The 16373-nt window shown below is 46.7% G+C and overlaps 1 protein-coding gene across 1 annotated transcript in view; it reads right to left on the bottom strand.

Moving 5' to 3' along the window:
* Nucleotides 1–12115: 12115 nt before the first annotated feature.
* usp31 (ubiquitin specific peptidase 31) overlaps nt 12116–16373 on the bottom strand; it is a 93738-nt gene continuing 89480 nt past the window's right edge. Inside the window, exon 16 of the mRNA XM_070901454.1 lies at nt 12116–16260. Coding sequence (XP_070757555.1) covers nt 14750–16260 — 1511 coding nt within the window. The 3' untranslated portion in view covers nt 12116–14749. The remainder of the gene's footprint in view (nt 16261–16373) is intronic.

Below are 16373 nucleotides of genomic sequence, written 5' to 3'. Positions count from 1 at the left end.
ACCTCTTATGTGGCACCTTATCAAATGCCCTCTGGAAATCCAAATACATAAGAAATAGGAGCAGGAGTAGGCCATACGGCCCCTCGAGCCTGCTCTGCCATTTAATACGATCATGGCTGATCTGATCATGGACTCAGGTCCACTTCCCTGCCTGCTCCCTATAACCCTTTACTCCCTTATCGGTTAAGAAACTGTCTATCTCTGTCTTAAATTTATTCAATGTTCCAGCCTCCACAGCTCTCTGAGGCAGCGAATTCCACAGATTAACAACCCTCAGAGAAGAAATTTCTCCTCATCTCAGTTTTAAATGGGCGTCCCCTTATTCTAAGATCGTGCCCTCTAGTTCTAGTCTACCCCATCAGTGGAAACATCCTCTCTGCATCCACCTTGTCAAGCCCCCTCATAATCTTATACGTTTCGATAAGATCACTCTCATTCTTCTGAATTCCAATGAGTAGAGGCCCAACCTCCTCAACCTTTCCTCATAAGTCAATCCCCTCATCTCCAGAATCAACCTAGTGAACTTTGCCTGAATACAAGTATATCCTTTCTTAAATATGGAAACCAAAACTGCACGCAGTATTCCAGGTGTGGCCTCAATACCCTGTATAACTGTAGCAAGACTCCCCTGCTTTTATACTCCATCCCCTTTGCAATAAATGCCAAGTAACCTTTTATGTGGCACCTTGTCAAATGCCTTCTGGAAGTCCAAATACACCACATCCACTGGTTCCCCTTTATCCACCCTGTTTGTTACATCCTCAAAGAATTCCAGCAAATTTGTCAAACATGACTTCCCTTTCATAAATCCATGCTGACTCTGCCTGACCGAATTTTGCTTTTCCAAATGTCCTGCTACTGCTTCTTTAATAATGGACTCCAACATTTTCCCAACCACAGATGTTAGGCTAACTGGTCTATAATTTCCTGCTTTTTGTCTGCCTCCTTTTTTAAATAAGGGTGTTACATTTGCAGGTTTCCAACCTCCCCAGAATCCAGGGAATTTTGGTAGATTACAACCAATGCATCCACAATCCCTGCCGCTACTTCTCTTAAGACCCTAGGATGCAAGCCATCAGGTCCAGGGGATTTATTCGCCTTTAGTGCCAATAGCCCAGAAATCCCGGCCTCCCCGGATCCGTACAGAGTGTCTACGGACCCGGGAAGGCATCGGAAAAGCCGGTTTTCAGCACGCAATACGCATGTGCTGAAAACCAGTTGAGAATATACTGCACCGGATTGGCTGCCCAGAGCCCTGTGCCTCCAACTCCATGCCTGCGCACATCCTGACGTGTGCGCGCGGCGACACGCAGTCAGGAGAGGCCTCCAGACCGGGATCTCGCGTTGCCACAGCAGCTTCAGGTAGGTGGCCATCTTTTTTCAAAAATCTATTCGAACACCCACGGGAACCAGGATTTCTGGGCCATTATCTTATTGAGTACCACCTCCTTAGTGATTGTGATTGTGTTAAGTTCCTCCCCCATCCCTATAGCCCCTAGACTATCATCTGTTGGAATATTGTTCGTGTCCTCTACCGTAAAGACTGATACAAAATATTTGTTCAGAGTTTCTGCCATCTCCATGTTCCCCATTACTAATGCTCCGGTCTCGTCCTCTCAGGGACCAACATTTACTTTAGCCACTCTTTTCCTTTTTATATACCTGTAGAAACTCTTGCTATCTGTTTTTATATTTCATGCTAATTTACTTTCATAGTCTATCTTCCCTTTCTTAATCATTTTTTTCAAAATTCTTTGCTGGCTTTTAAAAGCTTCCCAATCTTCTGTCCTCCCACTAGTTTTGGTAACTTTATATGCCCTTTTTAATTGGATACCATCTTTTATTTCTTTCGTTAGCTACAGATGGCTATCTTTTCTCTTGCACCCTTTCCTCCTCACTGGAATATATATTTTCTTGAGAGTTGTGAAACATCTCCTTAAATGTACACCACTGTTAATCAACCGTCCTAAAATTTTAATCTATTTTCCCAGTCCACTTTAGCCAACTCTGCCTTCATACTTTCATAGTCTCCTTTATTTAAGCTTAGTGGTTGAATTTGAACTTCAACCATGCTATGGTCACTCATCCCAAGGGGATCCTTTACTCGGAGATTGTTTATTAATCCTGTCTCATTACACAGGACCAGATCTAAGATAGCCTGCCCCCTGGTTGGTTCCGTTACACACCGCTCAAGGAACCCGTCCCTTACGCACTCTATGAATCTTTGATCAAGGCTACCCTGACCAATTTGATTTGTCCAATCAATATGGAGGTTAAAATCACCCATGATTATTGCTGTTCCTTTTTTACAAGCCCCAACTATTTTTTAGTTTATGCTCCGACCAACAGAGTCCCTACTGTTAGGGGGGCCTATAGACTATGCCCACCAATGACTTTTTCTCATTATTCCTTATCTCCACTCAAACTGTTTCAACATCCTGATCATTTGAGCCAGTATCATTTCTCACCATTGCAGTGATTCCATCCTTTATCAATAGAGCTACCCCACCTCCTTTTCCTTTCTGTCTGTCCTTCCAAATTGTCAAGTACCCCTGAATGTTTAGTTCCCAGTCTTGGTCACTTTGCAACCATGTTTGTGTTACGGCCTACCAAGTCATACCCATTTGTAACTATTTGTGCTGACAGCTCATCCAATTTGTTACGAATGCTGCGTGCATTCAGATAAAGAGCTTTTAAATGTGTTTTACCATTTTCTCCTGCGATGGCCCCAGTTTCTGATACACTCTTATGTTTATAGATTCTATCCCTTCCTGTCACGCTCTGGTTTTCATTTCCCCCAAATGCTACCTTATTCTTTGAGCTTTTAGGTTTCTGCTCACCTGAACCCTCCCCCTACTAATTAGTTTAAAGCTCTCTCTCTGCAGCCCTAGTTATTCGGTTCGCCAGGCCCCTAGCCCCAGCACATTCCAAGTGGAGTCTGTCCTTACAGAACAGCTCCCTCTTAGCCCAGTACTGGTGCCAGTACTCCAGGAACCAAAACCCATTTCTCCCGCACCACATCCACTGGTTCCCCCTTACCCACCCGGCTCGTTACATCCTCAAAGAACTCCAGCAAATTTGTAAAACATGATTTCCCTTTCATAAAACCATGCTGACTCTGCTTAATTGAATTATGCTTTTCCAAATGTCCCGCTACTGCTTCCTTAATAATGGACTCCAGCATTTTCCCGACAGATGTTAGGCTAACTGGTCTATAGTTTCCTGCTTTTTGCCTGCCTCCTTTTTTAAATAGGGGCATTACATTTCCAGTTTGCCAATCTGCTGGGACCGCCCCAGAATCCAGAGAATTTTGGTAAATTACAACCAATGCATCCACTATCTCTGCAGTAACTTCTCTTAGACCCTAGGATGTAAGGCATCAGGTCCAGGGACTTATCTGCCTTTAGTTCCATTATTTAACTTAGTACTACTTCATTAGTGATAGTATTAAGTTCCCCCCCCCCCCACCCGCTACCTATAGCCCCTTGATTATTCACTATTGGGATGTTTTTAGTGTCTTCTACCGATACAAAATATTTGTTCAACATCTCTGTCATTTCCCTGTTCTCCATTAGTAATTCCCCAGTCTCATCCTCTACTGGACCAATGTTTATTTTACCCCTCTTTTCCTTTTTATGTACCTGTAGAAATTCTTACTGTTTTTATATTTTGTGCTAGTTTACTTTCATAATCTATATTCCCCCTCAATCATTTTTTTTTTTACTCGTTCTCTCCTGGCTTTAAAACATTTCCCAATCCTCTGACCTCCCACTAGTCTTGGCCACATTGTATGCCTTTATTTTCAATTTGACACCCTCCCTTATTTCCTTAGTTAGCCATGGATGGTTATCCCTTTTCTTACAGTCTTTCCTTCTCATTGAGATATATTTTTGTTCCGAGTTATGAAATATCTCCTTAAATGTCTGCCACTGTTCATCAACCGTCCCATTCTTTAGTCTATTTTCCCAATCCACTTTAGCCAACTCTGCCCTCATACCTTTGTAGTCTCCTTTATTTAAGCTTGGGACTCTGGTTTGAGAATCAACTTTCTCACCTTGCAACTGAATTTGAAATTCAACCATATTATGGTCACTCATTCCTAGAGGATCTTTTACTACATGATCATTACACAGTACTAGATCTAAGATAGCCTGCTCCCTGGTTGGTCCCAGCAAACTATCCCAGATACGCTCTATGAACTCCTCCTCAAGGCTACCCTGGCCAATTTGCTTTGTCCAATCAATATGAAGGTTAAAATCACCCATGATTATTACCGTTCCTTTATTACAAGCCTCCATTATTTCTTGATTTATACTCTGTCCAACAGTGTAGCTACTGTTAGGGAGCCTATAAGACCATGCCCACCATGACTTTTTCCCCTTATTATTCCTTATCCCCACCCAAACTGTTTCAACATCTTGATCCGCTGTGCCAATTTTGTTTCTAACGCACTGATCCCATCCTTTATTAACAGAGCTACCCCAACTCCTTTTCCTTTCTGTCTGTCCTTCCGAATTGTCAAATACCCCTGAATATTTAGTTCCCAGTCTTGGTCACCTTGCAACCACGTCTCTGTAATGGCTATCAGATCATGCCCATTTGTATCTATTTGGACCGTCAATTCATCTATTTTGTTACGAATGCTATGTGCATTTAGACAGAGATTTTAAATTTGTTTTTTTGCTTTTTTTCCTGCTTGTTTCCTTCAAACTCACTTTCTACATTTTTGCTTTCTATTTCCAGCTTTACTCCCCTCCCGACTGAATCTAGTCTCGGGTTCCCTCCCCCCCCCCCCCCCCCCCCGCCAAGCTAGTTTAAACCCTCCCCAACAGCACTAGCAAACCTGCTCGCGAGGATACTGGTCCCGGCTCTGTTGAGGTGTAACCCGTCCGGCTTGTACAGGTCCCACCTCCCCCAGAAGTCCCAATGCCTCAGGAATCTAAAGCCCTCCCGCCTGCACCATCTCTCCAGCCACGCATTCATCTGCTCTATCCTCCTGTTTCTGTACTCACTGGCTCGTGGCACCGGGAGTAATCCGGAGATTACTACCGTTGAGCTCCTGCTTTTTAATCTCTCCTAGCTCCCTAAACTCTGCCTGCAGGACCTCATCCCATTAAGGTACCGAGAAGTGACCAACTGTGGAAACACAGAAAATAGGTGCAGGAGTAGGCCATTCGGCCCTTCGAGCCTGCACCGCCATTCAATAAGGTCATGGCTGATCATTCACCTCAGTACCCCTTTGCTGCTCTCTCTCCATACCCTTGATCCCTTTAGCCGTAAGGGCCATATCTAACTCCCTCTTGAATATATCCAATGAACTGGCATCAACAACTCTCTGCGGTACGGAAGTCCACAGGTTAACGACTCTTGAGTGAAGAAGTTTCTCCTCATCTCAGTCCTAAATGGCTTACCCCTTATCCTTAGACCATGTCCCCTGATTCTGGACTTCCCCAACATCAGGAACGTTCTTCCTGCATCTAACCTGTCCAGTCCCGTCAGAATTTGATGTTTCTATGAGATCCCCTCTCATCCTTCTAAACTCCAATGAATATAGGCCCAGTCGATCCAGTCTCTCCTCATATGTCAGTCCTGCCATCCCTGGAATCAGTCTGGTGAACCTTCGCTGCACTCCCTCAATAGCAAGAATGTCCTTCCTCAGATTAGGAGACCAAAACTGAACACAATATTCCAGGTGAGGCCTCACCAAGGCCCTGTACAACTGCAGTAAGACCTCCCTGCTCCGATACTCAAATCCCCTAGCTATGAAGGCCAACATACCATTGGTCTTCTTCACCGCCTGCTGTACCTGCATGCCAACTTTCAATGACACCTGGCTCTTGTTGCACCTCCGCTTTTCCTAATCTGCCGCCATTCAGATAATATTCTGCCTGTGTTTTTGCCCCCAAAGTGGATAACCTCACATTTATCCACATTATACTGCATCTACCATGCGTTTGCCCACTCACCTAACATGTCCAAGTCACCCTGCCGCCTCTTAGCGTCCTCCTCACAGCTCACACCGCCACCCAGCTTAGTTTCATCTGCAAACTTGGAGATATTACACTCAATTCCTTCATCTAAATCATTAATGTATATTGTAAATAGCTGGGGTCCCAGCACTGAGCCCTGCGGCACCCCACTAGTCACTGCCTGCCATTCTGAAAAAGACCCATTTATCCCAACACACTGCTTCCTGTCTGCCAGCCAGTTCTCTATCCACGTCAGTACATTACCCCCAACACCATGTGCTTTAATTTTGCACACCAATCTCTTATGTGGGACCTTGTCAAAAGCCTTTTGAAAGTCCAAATACACCACATCCACTGGTTCTCCCTTGTCCACTCTACCAGTTACATCCTCAAAAAATTCTAGAAGATTTGTCAGGCATGATTTCCCCTTCATAAATCCATGCTGACTTGGACTGATCCTGTCACTGCTTTCCAAATGTGCTGCTATTTCATCTTTAATAATTGATTCCAACATTTTCCCCGCTACTGATGTCAGGCTAACCGGTCTATAATTATCCTTTTCTCTCCCTCCTTTCTTAAAAAGTGGTGTTACATTAGCTACCCTCCAGTCCATAGGAACTGATCCAGAGTCGATAGACTGTTGGAAAATGATCACCAATGCATCCACTATTTCTAGGGCCACTTCCGCAAGTACTCTGAGATACAGAGGCCCGGGGATTTATCAGCCTTTAATCCCATCAATTTCCCACCTAATAAGGATTTCCTTCAGTTCCTCCTTCTCACTAGACCCTCGGTCCCCTAGTATTTCTGGAAGGTTATTTGTGTCTTCCTTCGTGAAGACAGAACAGTATTTGTTTAACTGATCGCCATTTCTTTGTTCTCCATTATAAATTCACCTGATTCTGACTGCAAGGAACCTACGTTTGTCTTTACTAATCTTTTTCTCATCACATATTTATAGAAGCTTTTGCAGTCAGTTTTTATGTTCCCAGCAAGCTTCCTCTCATACTCTATTTTCCCCCTCTTAATTAACCCCTTTGTCCTCCTTTGCTGAATTATAAAATTCTCCCAGTCCTCAGGTTTGTTGCTTTTTCTGGCCAATTTATATGCCTTCCTTGGATTTAACACTATCTTTAATTTCCCTCGTTAGCCACGGTTGAGTCACCTTCCCCGTTTTATTTTTACTCCAGACAGGGATGTACAATTGTTGAAGTTCATCCATGTGATCTTTAAATGTTTGCCATTGCCTATCCACTGTCAATCCTTTAAGTATCAATCACCAGTCTATTCTAGCCAATTCACGTCTCATCATGTCGAAGTTACCTTTCCTTAAGTTCAGGACCCCAGTCTCTGAATTAACTGTGTCACTCTCTATCTTACTAAAGAATTCTACCATATTATGGTCACTCTTCCCCAAGGGTCCTCGCAGAAAATTCCTAATTAGTCCTTTCTCATTACACATCACCCAGTCTAGGATGGCCAGCCCTCTAGTTGGTTCCTCGACATATTGGTCGAGAAAACCATCCCTAATAACTCCAGGAAATCCTCCTCCACCGCATTGCTACCAATTTGGTTAGCCCAACCAATATGTAGATTAAAGTCGCCCATGATAACTGCTGTACCTTTATTGCACGCATCCCTAATTTCTTATTTGATGCTGTCCCCAACCTCACTACTACTGTTTGGTGGTCTGTACACAAAGCATTTTCTGACCATTTTTGGTATTCCGTAGCTCCACCCATACCGATTCCACATCATCCAAGCTAATGTCCTTCCTTACTATTGCGTTAATTTCCTCTTTAACCAGCAACGCTACCCCACCTCCTTTTCCTTTCCGTCTATCCTTCCTGAATGTTGAATACCCCTGGATGTTGAGTTCCCAGGCTTGTTCACCCTGGAGTCATGTCTCCGTGATGCCAATTACATCATATCCGTTAACAGCTATCTGCGCAGTTAATTCGTCCACCTTATTATGAATACTCCTCGCATTGAGGCAGAGCTTTCAGGCGTGTCTTTTTTTAATACACTTCGCCCCTTTAGAATTTTGCTGTAATGTGGCCCTTTTTGCTTTTTGCCTTGGGTTTCTCTGCCCTCCACTTTTACTTTTCTTCTTTCTATCTTTTGCTTCTGCCCCCCTTCTACTTCTCTCTGTCTCCCTGCATAGGTTCCCATCCCCCTGCCATATTAGTTTAACCCCTCCCCAACAGCACTAGCAAGCATTCCCCCTAGGACATTGGTTCCGGTCCTGCCCAGGTGCAGACTGTCCGGTTTGTACTGGTCCCACCTTACCAAGAACCGGTTCCAATGTCCCAAGAATTTGAATCCCTCCCGTCGCAAGCCACATATTCATCTGAGCTATCCTGTACCGGAGCAAGGCCCTGCTTCAGGAGAGGGCGAGAGAAAGGATGAGGGGGTGGGGGGGGAGGTTTAAAAGTCACACACTATCACCACGAGACAAGTGTTGGATCCGCTTTTATTTTTGTAACTCTTGCTCCTCCTGTATGATTATTCTGACTTACATGAACTTTATACAAACTGTTCTCAAAGAAACATTATTTTAAAACATAGAAAACAATACAGACTCTGCATATTAAAAAGTGCATACACCTCCTGTTAAAACATACAAATAAATTATCGAAAGGCAGCAACACATTCTCATGCACCTGCCCAAAATAACTTAAAAAAAACAATGGTTTCAGCACACCAAACAGGTGATGTCATTTACAAGGAGAACGTTACACTACACATGGGGACTGGGAACTGGGCCAATTTTGTTCATAGCTCTCTAACTTTAAATTCATTGGGGTTTTGGAGTTGCAGTGTACATGGAGTCTCACTGGCTCGTCAGCACAGCTGTGGGTCGAAGGCCTTGCTGAGGGCAAGCCCGAGAGCCCCCACCCCCAGCTTTTAGTGGGATTCACTGCAGTGCCTTGAGTGGGATGGGGCAGAGAGAATGCTGCAAATACTCGGTGTGTCAGTCAGTGCCCGTGGGGAGAATCGAAGTGGGTTAAACGTTTGGGATTTTAAGAACTGCATTGGCGACAAAGGTTCCACCACCCAAGAGGAGCAGCAGGCTGTCCCCTCCACAGAGGCTGACTGGCCCACTGAGCGCTTTCCTGGACATCTCCAGCACCTGCAGGCATGCCGTGCCGCTCAGGTGGAATGGGCAGCGTGGCCCCGTTCGGTTCTTTATTCTAGTGTGCAATGAAATAAAATGGCAGTGGGAGCTAAATGGCCCAACTCTGGGCCGAATACCACATTTAAAAAAGGAAAAAAAACAAAGGTGCAATCTAGAAACCATGAAGCTGCATAGGTCAGCGCCTGGGATCCAGATCAAAACCACCCACTTCTTATTGATCAGAGTACATTCACATCAAAGTCTGGCCGCTGCTCAGCAAGCAGCGAGGCTCAAGGGTTTCCTTACAGTACTGCTATGTACAGGCCTGTGAGTACAAGGGGGTTCAGGAATCACCTTTGGTATAGGACCGTGGGCCATACAACACCCGGGCACCTAGTCCCCATCAATTGTTCCACAATTAAAGAATGGTGTATGATCCGGATGGTTTCAGTCACTAACTTTGGTTTTTATAGAGTTACAGATCCCCTCGCTCTATAACTCGGGGACACGATTTAATGGCGCGATTTACACCCCTCCCTCGTAAAAAGAAACTTCCATTTAACAAGTCATTTAACTGGCTATTAGAAAGAATGTAGTGTACTTCCACTGTCAGTTTAACATCTGTATAATCGCAGGGTTGGGAGATATCAGAAATCAGTAACTCCACCAAACCCCAAAATAAACAGGTGTGTTAATATATCGCACCTCTGGGCAACACCCACCAGGCCCGCAAGTGCAAATTTCCCTGTGAGGGTGGGGGTGGGGGTTCCCTGCGGGGGTGGGGGAGGGGGTGCCCTGCGAGGGTGGGGGAGGGGGGAAGGGGTGCCCTGTGGGGTGGGAGTGCACTGCTCCTGTGAGGCAGGGTGTGCTTCTTACTGTAACGGCTGCTCAGGAAGTGCTGGCTTTTACAAAAAAATGGTCCTTAAATTATCACCTCCCCCTCCCTTTTATTAATCTTATTGGGAAGGTTCAGAACAACAGGGGACCTATGCTACAGTTTGGAGAGCATGAGGAAGATGAAGGATGGAGAGAGTTCAGTAACCGGCAGAATTGTCAGCACAGAGTAATTGGAACTTTTTGCTGACATCCTGTTTGGCTTCAAACAGAGAGGGAGTGAACTTCAGTCTGCAATCTCCTTGTTTGCAGCCTTCAGTAAAGGCGATTCTGGTCATTATAACATTACTCATTAACAATCACTCACATTGATCACACACAACACCCGGGTAAGAGAATCAAGTTGTGCAAACCAAGCAATGAAATCAAGACAAGCCCACAGCCCTCAATCAGGGCTGTAGCACTGGATATCAAATGCAATATTCAAACGGATAATAAACCACATACACAGTACCCCAGTGCAACCATTGCCCAGCACTTGCATAGTAATACATTGCGGTCAGTGCATGCAGACAGGATGGACAAGGGCAGGGGGTGGAACCGCAGAGTTATGCAGGAAGCCTCCGTTAGGCACACAAGTAAAAGTGCAATGGGTGGGGTCTGTGAATCAGAGTCAGCAGCGGAATTATTGTTCCCTCCCCTACACCGGCCTGGGTACGAGAGAGGGTACAGGAGATTTACCAGGATGTTGCCAGGACTGCAGAAGTTTAGCTACGAGGAAAGATTGGGTAGGCTGGGGTTGTTTTCTTTGGAACAAAGGAGACCTTATTGAGGTGTATAAAATGATGAGAGGTCTGGATAGAGTGGATAGGAAGGACCTGTTTCCCTTAGCAGAGGGGTCAATAACCAGGGGGTATAGATTTAAAGTAATTGGTAGAAGGTTTAGAGGAGAGTTGAGAATTTTTGTTTCACCCAGAGGGTGGTGGGGGTCTGGAACTCGCTGCCTGAAAGGGTGGTGGAGGCAGAAACCCTCTCCACATTTAAAAGATATTTGGATGTGCCGTGACCTACAGGGCTACGGACCGCGAGCTGGAAAGTGGATGAGGCTGGGTAGCTCTTGGTCGGCCGGAGCGGACACAATGCTGTAAATGTCTATGATTCTATGAACTCAGCGGGGGGGGGGCACCTGCGAGCTTCCTGTGCCATTTGGCTCAGAGCGGGTGCTGAAAAGAATTGAGGTGGTGGAGGAGGCAAAGTTTCCTGAAAAGCTATAAAAAGGCATTTTATTTCACGCTTTATCTTTGGAACACCACACCACAGCGAGCTCCCTCAGGGACGAGGCACTAGTTTGGCCATGCAAGGGAGAGAATGATTACTGCCAATAGACCACTCCTGTAAAGCTCCTCACCAATGTGAGAGACAGGGACGAATGGCTGTTGGGGACCTTTTTATTTAATGCTAATTTGTGATTTGACTTTGCTGTCCCTGACTACTAAATGTTAGAATCGAGAAACTGTTTTCAAGTAGCTGCAGCGACTTGACACTGAACTGGGAGCGGGCAGGAAAGAGTTTGCGGAACGATTCAGGGACTGAACTCCTGAAGCTTTCCACACAAGATGCCAGCTGCTGAAACCAGCATTTTTTTGAATAATGCACAGGCCAGGTGGGAGTCTCAGACCTGTCTCACTGTCAATTGCACACCCCAGGGTGGCTCCGCTGGTCATGTGGCACAGTAAGCGGCACCACACACTCTGCACTCGCCGCAATGGTGCAACCAGCACATGGTCTCACTGGGCCCGGAGGTTTCTGCTATTGGGGCAAGCACTGAGTGACACTGGATGTAACCTACAGCCACCAGCTGAACTCCTTCACTGGCCATTTACTGTGCAAACCGACCTAATGGCGACTACACTCTAATTGTAATTTATTGGCTATGAAGCGCTTTCCGACATCTTGCGGACGCGAAAGGTGCTATATAAATGCAATTGGATATTAAGGGAATCAAGAGATATGGAGACAGTGCAGGAAGGTGGAGTTGGGATAGAAGTTCAGCCATGATCTCATTGAATGGCGAAGCAGGCTCGAGGGGCCGAATGGCCGACTCCTGCTACTCATTCTTAGGTTCTTAACATAAGAATATAGAAATAGGAGCAGGAATAGGCCATACGGCCCCTTCGAGCCTGTTCCGCCATTCAATAAGATCATGGCTGATCTGATCATGGACTCAGCTCCACTTCCCTGCCCGCTCCCCATATTCCCTTATCGTTTAAGAAACTGTCTATTTCTGTCTTAAATTTATTTAATGTCCCAGCTTCCACAGCTCTCCGAGGCAGCGAATTCCACAGATTTACAGCCCTCAGAGAAGAAATTTATCTTCATCCCAGTTCTAAATGGGCAGCTCCTTATTCTAAGATCATGCCCTCTAGTTCTAGTTTATGCAAGTTCTTTCCACCTCTGCCTGCTGTAAATTCCAAACCTTGCACCCGTTTCTATTCTGGGTTCATGGAGGCCAGTCGATACTGACCTGTGTGTGTGCCGAGACCATCAAAGGCCCCACCTGTTGGATTGTCCACAGGACAGAGTGTGTAGCCTCCAATCGGTGGTGAAAGCAGACCTCAGCTAAGCACCTGAATGAGTTGTTGACCCATTCAACAGCCCCTGGCCAGGATATTGGCAACGGCCCCTGCACTTCCTATGCTAAAAGTCTCAAATATTTTAAAATGCAATCTCGCCCATAACTGCCGGTCGCTAACACCCCCCCGGGAAATTACTTTTTCACACTATGCACAGGATAAGAGCGGTGAAATACATCAAATTAGGCGACAGGACCCAGATTCACAACTGCTTGTATGTAAACACCATTTCCCCGGGACCGTTAAACCTCCTCAATAGGATGACACATCTCAGTGAATCGGAACATGGCCGGGTTCGGTGTAATCCGGTAGTACAATGGGATCCTTCTCCATGAGCAATTTAAACTGGGGGCTTTGATATTTGCTTTTGGCCGGGAGGTTAGGGGAGCAGACCAGGAATCACAAACAAAGGTTCAGAGCTGCACCCCCTCCCCATGATAGGGGAGATTGTACATGGGATGTGGGAGGGGATTCAATGGGTGGATAGAGCCCATGATAGGGGAGATTGTACATGGGGTGTGGGGGGAGATTCAATGGGTGGATAGAGCCCATGATAGATTGTACATGGGGTGTGGGGGGAGATTCAATGGGTGGATAGAGCCCATGATGGATTGTACATGGGGTGTGGGAGGGGATTCAATGGGTGGATAGAGCCCATGATAGATTGTACAACATAGCTAATTGGCAAGCACCATAAAATAGGACCGGCTACCATTCGTAATTTTACATTATTACACTGGGGAACCAATCTGCCAATATTCACTATGCTGCAATGTGAGTGGGCAAGAAAGAGTTTTGGGATAAATCACAAATACACTGCCTGAAAAGGTGGTGGAAGCAGATTCAATAGTTACATTCAAAAGAGAATTAGATAAGTATTTGAACGAGAGAGTTTGTAGGGCTGTGGGGAAAGAGTGGGACTAATTGGGAAACCCTATCCAGATATGATGGGCCAAATGGCCTCCTTCAGTGCTGTATGATTCTATGAAATCAGAAACTGAACCTTTAAAATTTTTCATGCAAGATGTCTCTCGAAATAGAAGAACTTAATTTTTTAAAAAGACAAAAGGCAGCATATTTCCATACTCAGTAAGAGTGTGGAAGGCATCGACCTTTAACCTGGGTCAGCTGTGTGACACGAGACTTGGCTTATCAATCTTATGGAAGATTTTTGGTTATCTTTGTTGCTCGCCAACCATGAACATCTTTCTTGCAGGCTGTGAAACGGTGGTGGGACGAGGGGTTAGTGTGGGGCTGGTTGTTGCTTTGGACAGATTGAAGGCTCTATGCGAGGTGCGTTCAATATTTTGGTCAGTGTGGGGGACTTACGTCGACACGTGGAGTCTGGAGCCACGACCGAAGTTGAAATCCCTGCTCCCATTAATGTGCAGACACCTCAAACTGCTGACAGCCAACAGATGACGTGCAATGTGCAGATCTAGGACTCATCGAGCTAAACAGCAGACGCACTGCATCGCGTTACACTCCAATCTCGCTCACCCTTCCTTCTGCAGCAAAGAAGAACTGCGACCAACATGGGAACTGTGGCCATTTCAGAAAGTGGGCACATTGCAACCGAAATAGTCAGTGCTCCCATTCAGTCCTTGTGCGTTTGCCCGAGACTTGCTGTAATACAGTACTGAAGTGGACCACAAGGTAACACAGCGCCAAGCAAACAAACCCTGATTGGAGAAAGTGAAACGGATTACTTAACTTGATGGCTTCCTCAGAGCATGCAGTAGTCATGTTAGTCTTAAAAAGAACATTTATAAAAAAAACTTTCTTAAATCAAATCATTCATTGAACAGTACATAGTGTTATTCTGCAACAAAACAAAGTTCACTAGGTCGATACAAAGTGCTGTGTTAAAACCCACCAGGGAAGGACAGCATCTGGGGAAAAAAAGACAATGATGAACGAGCTCCATGATCCTCGCACAGCACATGTCCGTCTCACGGGGCCGTTATTTGGTTTGATGGCACAACAAAAGGCGCTTAAATCAATATCCTCCCTAACCGATGTAGGCACATTCACCACGGTTAAAACTTTAAAACTTCCTTCAACAGAAAGCCGGTATAATAAATGGAGAGAGAGAGCAAGAGAAAGAGAAAGGGAGGAAGGTGTCACAGAAAATAAAACCAGACGAGCATTTTTAAGGGAGCCTTTTTCCTTTTGATTTGTTTTTTTTCCCACATTTACTTTTTGTTATGGCGTGCAGAGGACTGCATACCGCTAGTGACAATCTTTCTGGATTTAAATGTCTTTTCTGCGGGTTTCTTCCTGCTAGCCGGAGACTGGGCACCGACCTCGGGCAGTGCCGACTTGGACTTGGCGGCGGGAAGCAGCGGGCGCTTGGTGGGCGTGCCGTCCTTGTTCGCCGACTTCCCTCGCGTGGCCATTTTGCTGCTCAGGGTCAAGGCCGAGGTCGTGGCGAGCGGCGGCTGTTCGCTCACCGATCGCCGGCCCTCCTTGGCCGACCCCTCGGTTGGCACTTTCTTGCTCGCCGTTTTGGAAGCTCCTTCTGCCGACTTCTTGGCGAGAATGTTGCTCTTTCCCAAGTCGGCCGACCGCCGGCTCTCCTTCTGCCTCAACGCCGCCCGGAAGAACGACATTCCTTTGTCATCCGACTTACTGCTGTCCCTTCTCAAGTCAGTCCTCGAGCTGGTGTCCGACGACTTTGCCTCCGTCATGGAGGAGCTGCTGCTCGAGTTCCTCAGCCTCCTGTTCTCCAATCGGCTCCCAGGCTTGCCGTGCGACAGCCGGCCCGTGCTGCTGGCTTTGGAAGACAACGCCAGCCTGCGTTTTTCGGGAGAAGGGCTGCGTTTGGACCGGCCCTCGGAAGTCTTTGACCTCCCGGACACCTTTCTCCGTGCCGGGGAAGGGGACTGCGGAGAGGGTGGGGGCAGCTTGGCTTTGGGCTGAGACGCGGACAAGGCGGCCAGCTCGTGACCTTTGGCCGTCTCCTTGCGGAGGACTGGGTTCGATGCAGCGCGCCGGGCTCCCGTTTTGGCCTCGACCTTGTCGCGCGTGGTGGAGAGCTTTGCCGGGTTCTTGAGCGATGACGACAGAGTTAGCTGAGCTCGGGCCGAAGAGCCTCTGCCCTGCTCGTGATGCGCTCTGGAGCCAGCGGACTTCTTCTGCGGGCTCTCCGTGTTTGTTGCCGCCGTCACGTGGCCTTTCCTTTGTCTTTGCTCTTCGGCCGAAGAAGCCCCACTGATGCTCGGTGAGCGCGGGCTGCCCACGCCAGTCGTGCTTTTCCTGCCGTCTGCAGCATCTACCGAAGGATTCAACTTGTCCAGCCCTCCTGTGCCATTGCTACACAGGTCCAGCTTTTTATCAGGGGGCAAAGTGGGTCGCGTCTGTCCGGTTGCTTTTCCTGTGACTCTCATTTCCTCCTCTCGGACCATGCCTTCCATGACTGCGAGGGGTGCTCGGCCGGCATTAGCCGCCCCCTGGCCTTGCAACGGGGAGGTGCCTGGGATGGGGCTTTTGCACCCCAGTACATCTGCCGTCGGAGATGAGCTGTGAGTTGGAGACTCGAAGGAGAATGGTGATGGAGAACTGGAGCGCATGTGCAGCTTGCTGGATAGCGACCTCTGAGACTTAATTCCGTTCTCATTGAGCACCAAGGGACTGGCAAATGAGGATCTGGATGAGAGACTCTGGCGTTGGACACTCCTCACAAAGGGCCGTGTAGAAAAACCACCTGAACAACAAGAACAATGAATTAATCTGACCTTCAAATTGATGAAAAAACTATGAGCAGCAACCATGTCACAGACCAGAGTGAAAGCTCTTTATGAGGTCACATTAACTGCA

The sequence above is a fragment of the Pristiophorus japonicus genome, chromosome 15 (assembly GCF_044704955.1).
Source record: "Pristiophorus japonicus isolate sPriJap1 chromosome 15, sPriJap1.hap1, whole genome shotgun sequence".
Classification (NCBI taxonomy): domain Eukaryota; kingdom Metazoa; phylum Chordata; class Chondrichthyes; family Pristiophoridae; genus Pristiophorus; species Pristiophorus japonicus.
This window is presented reverse-complemented; position numbering and strand designations above follow the sequence as displayed.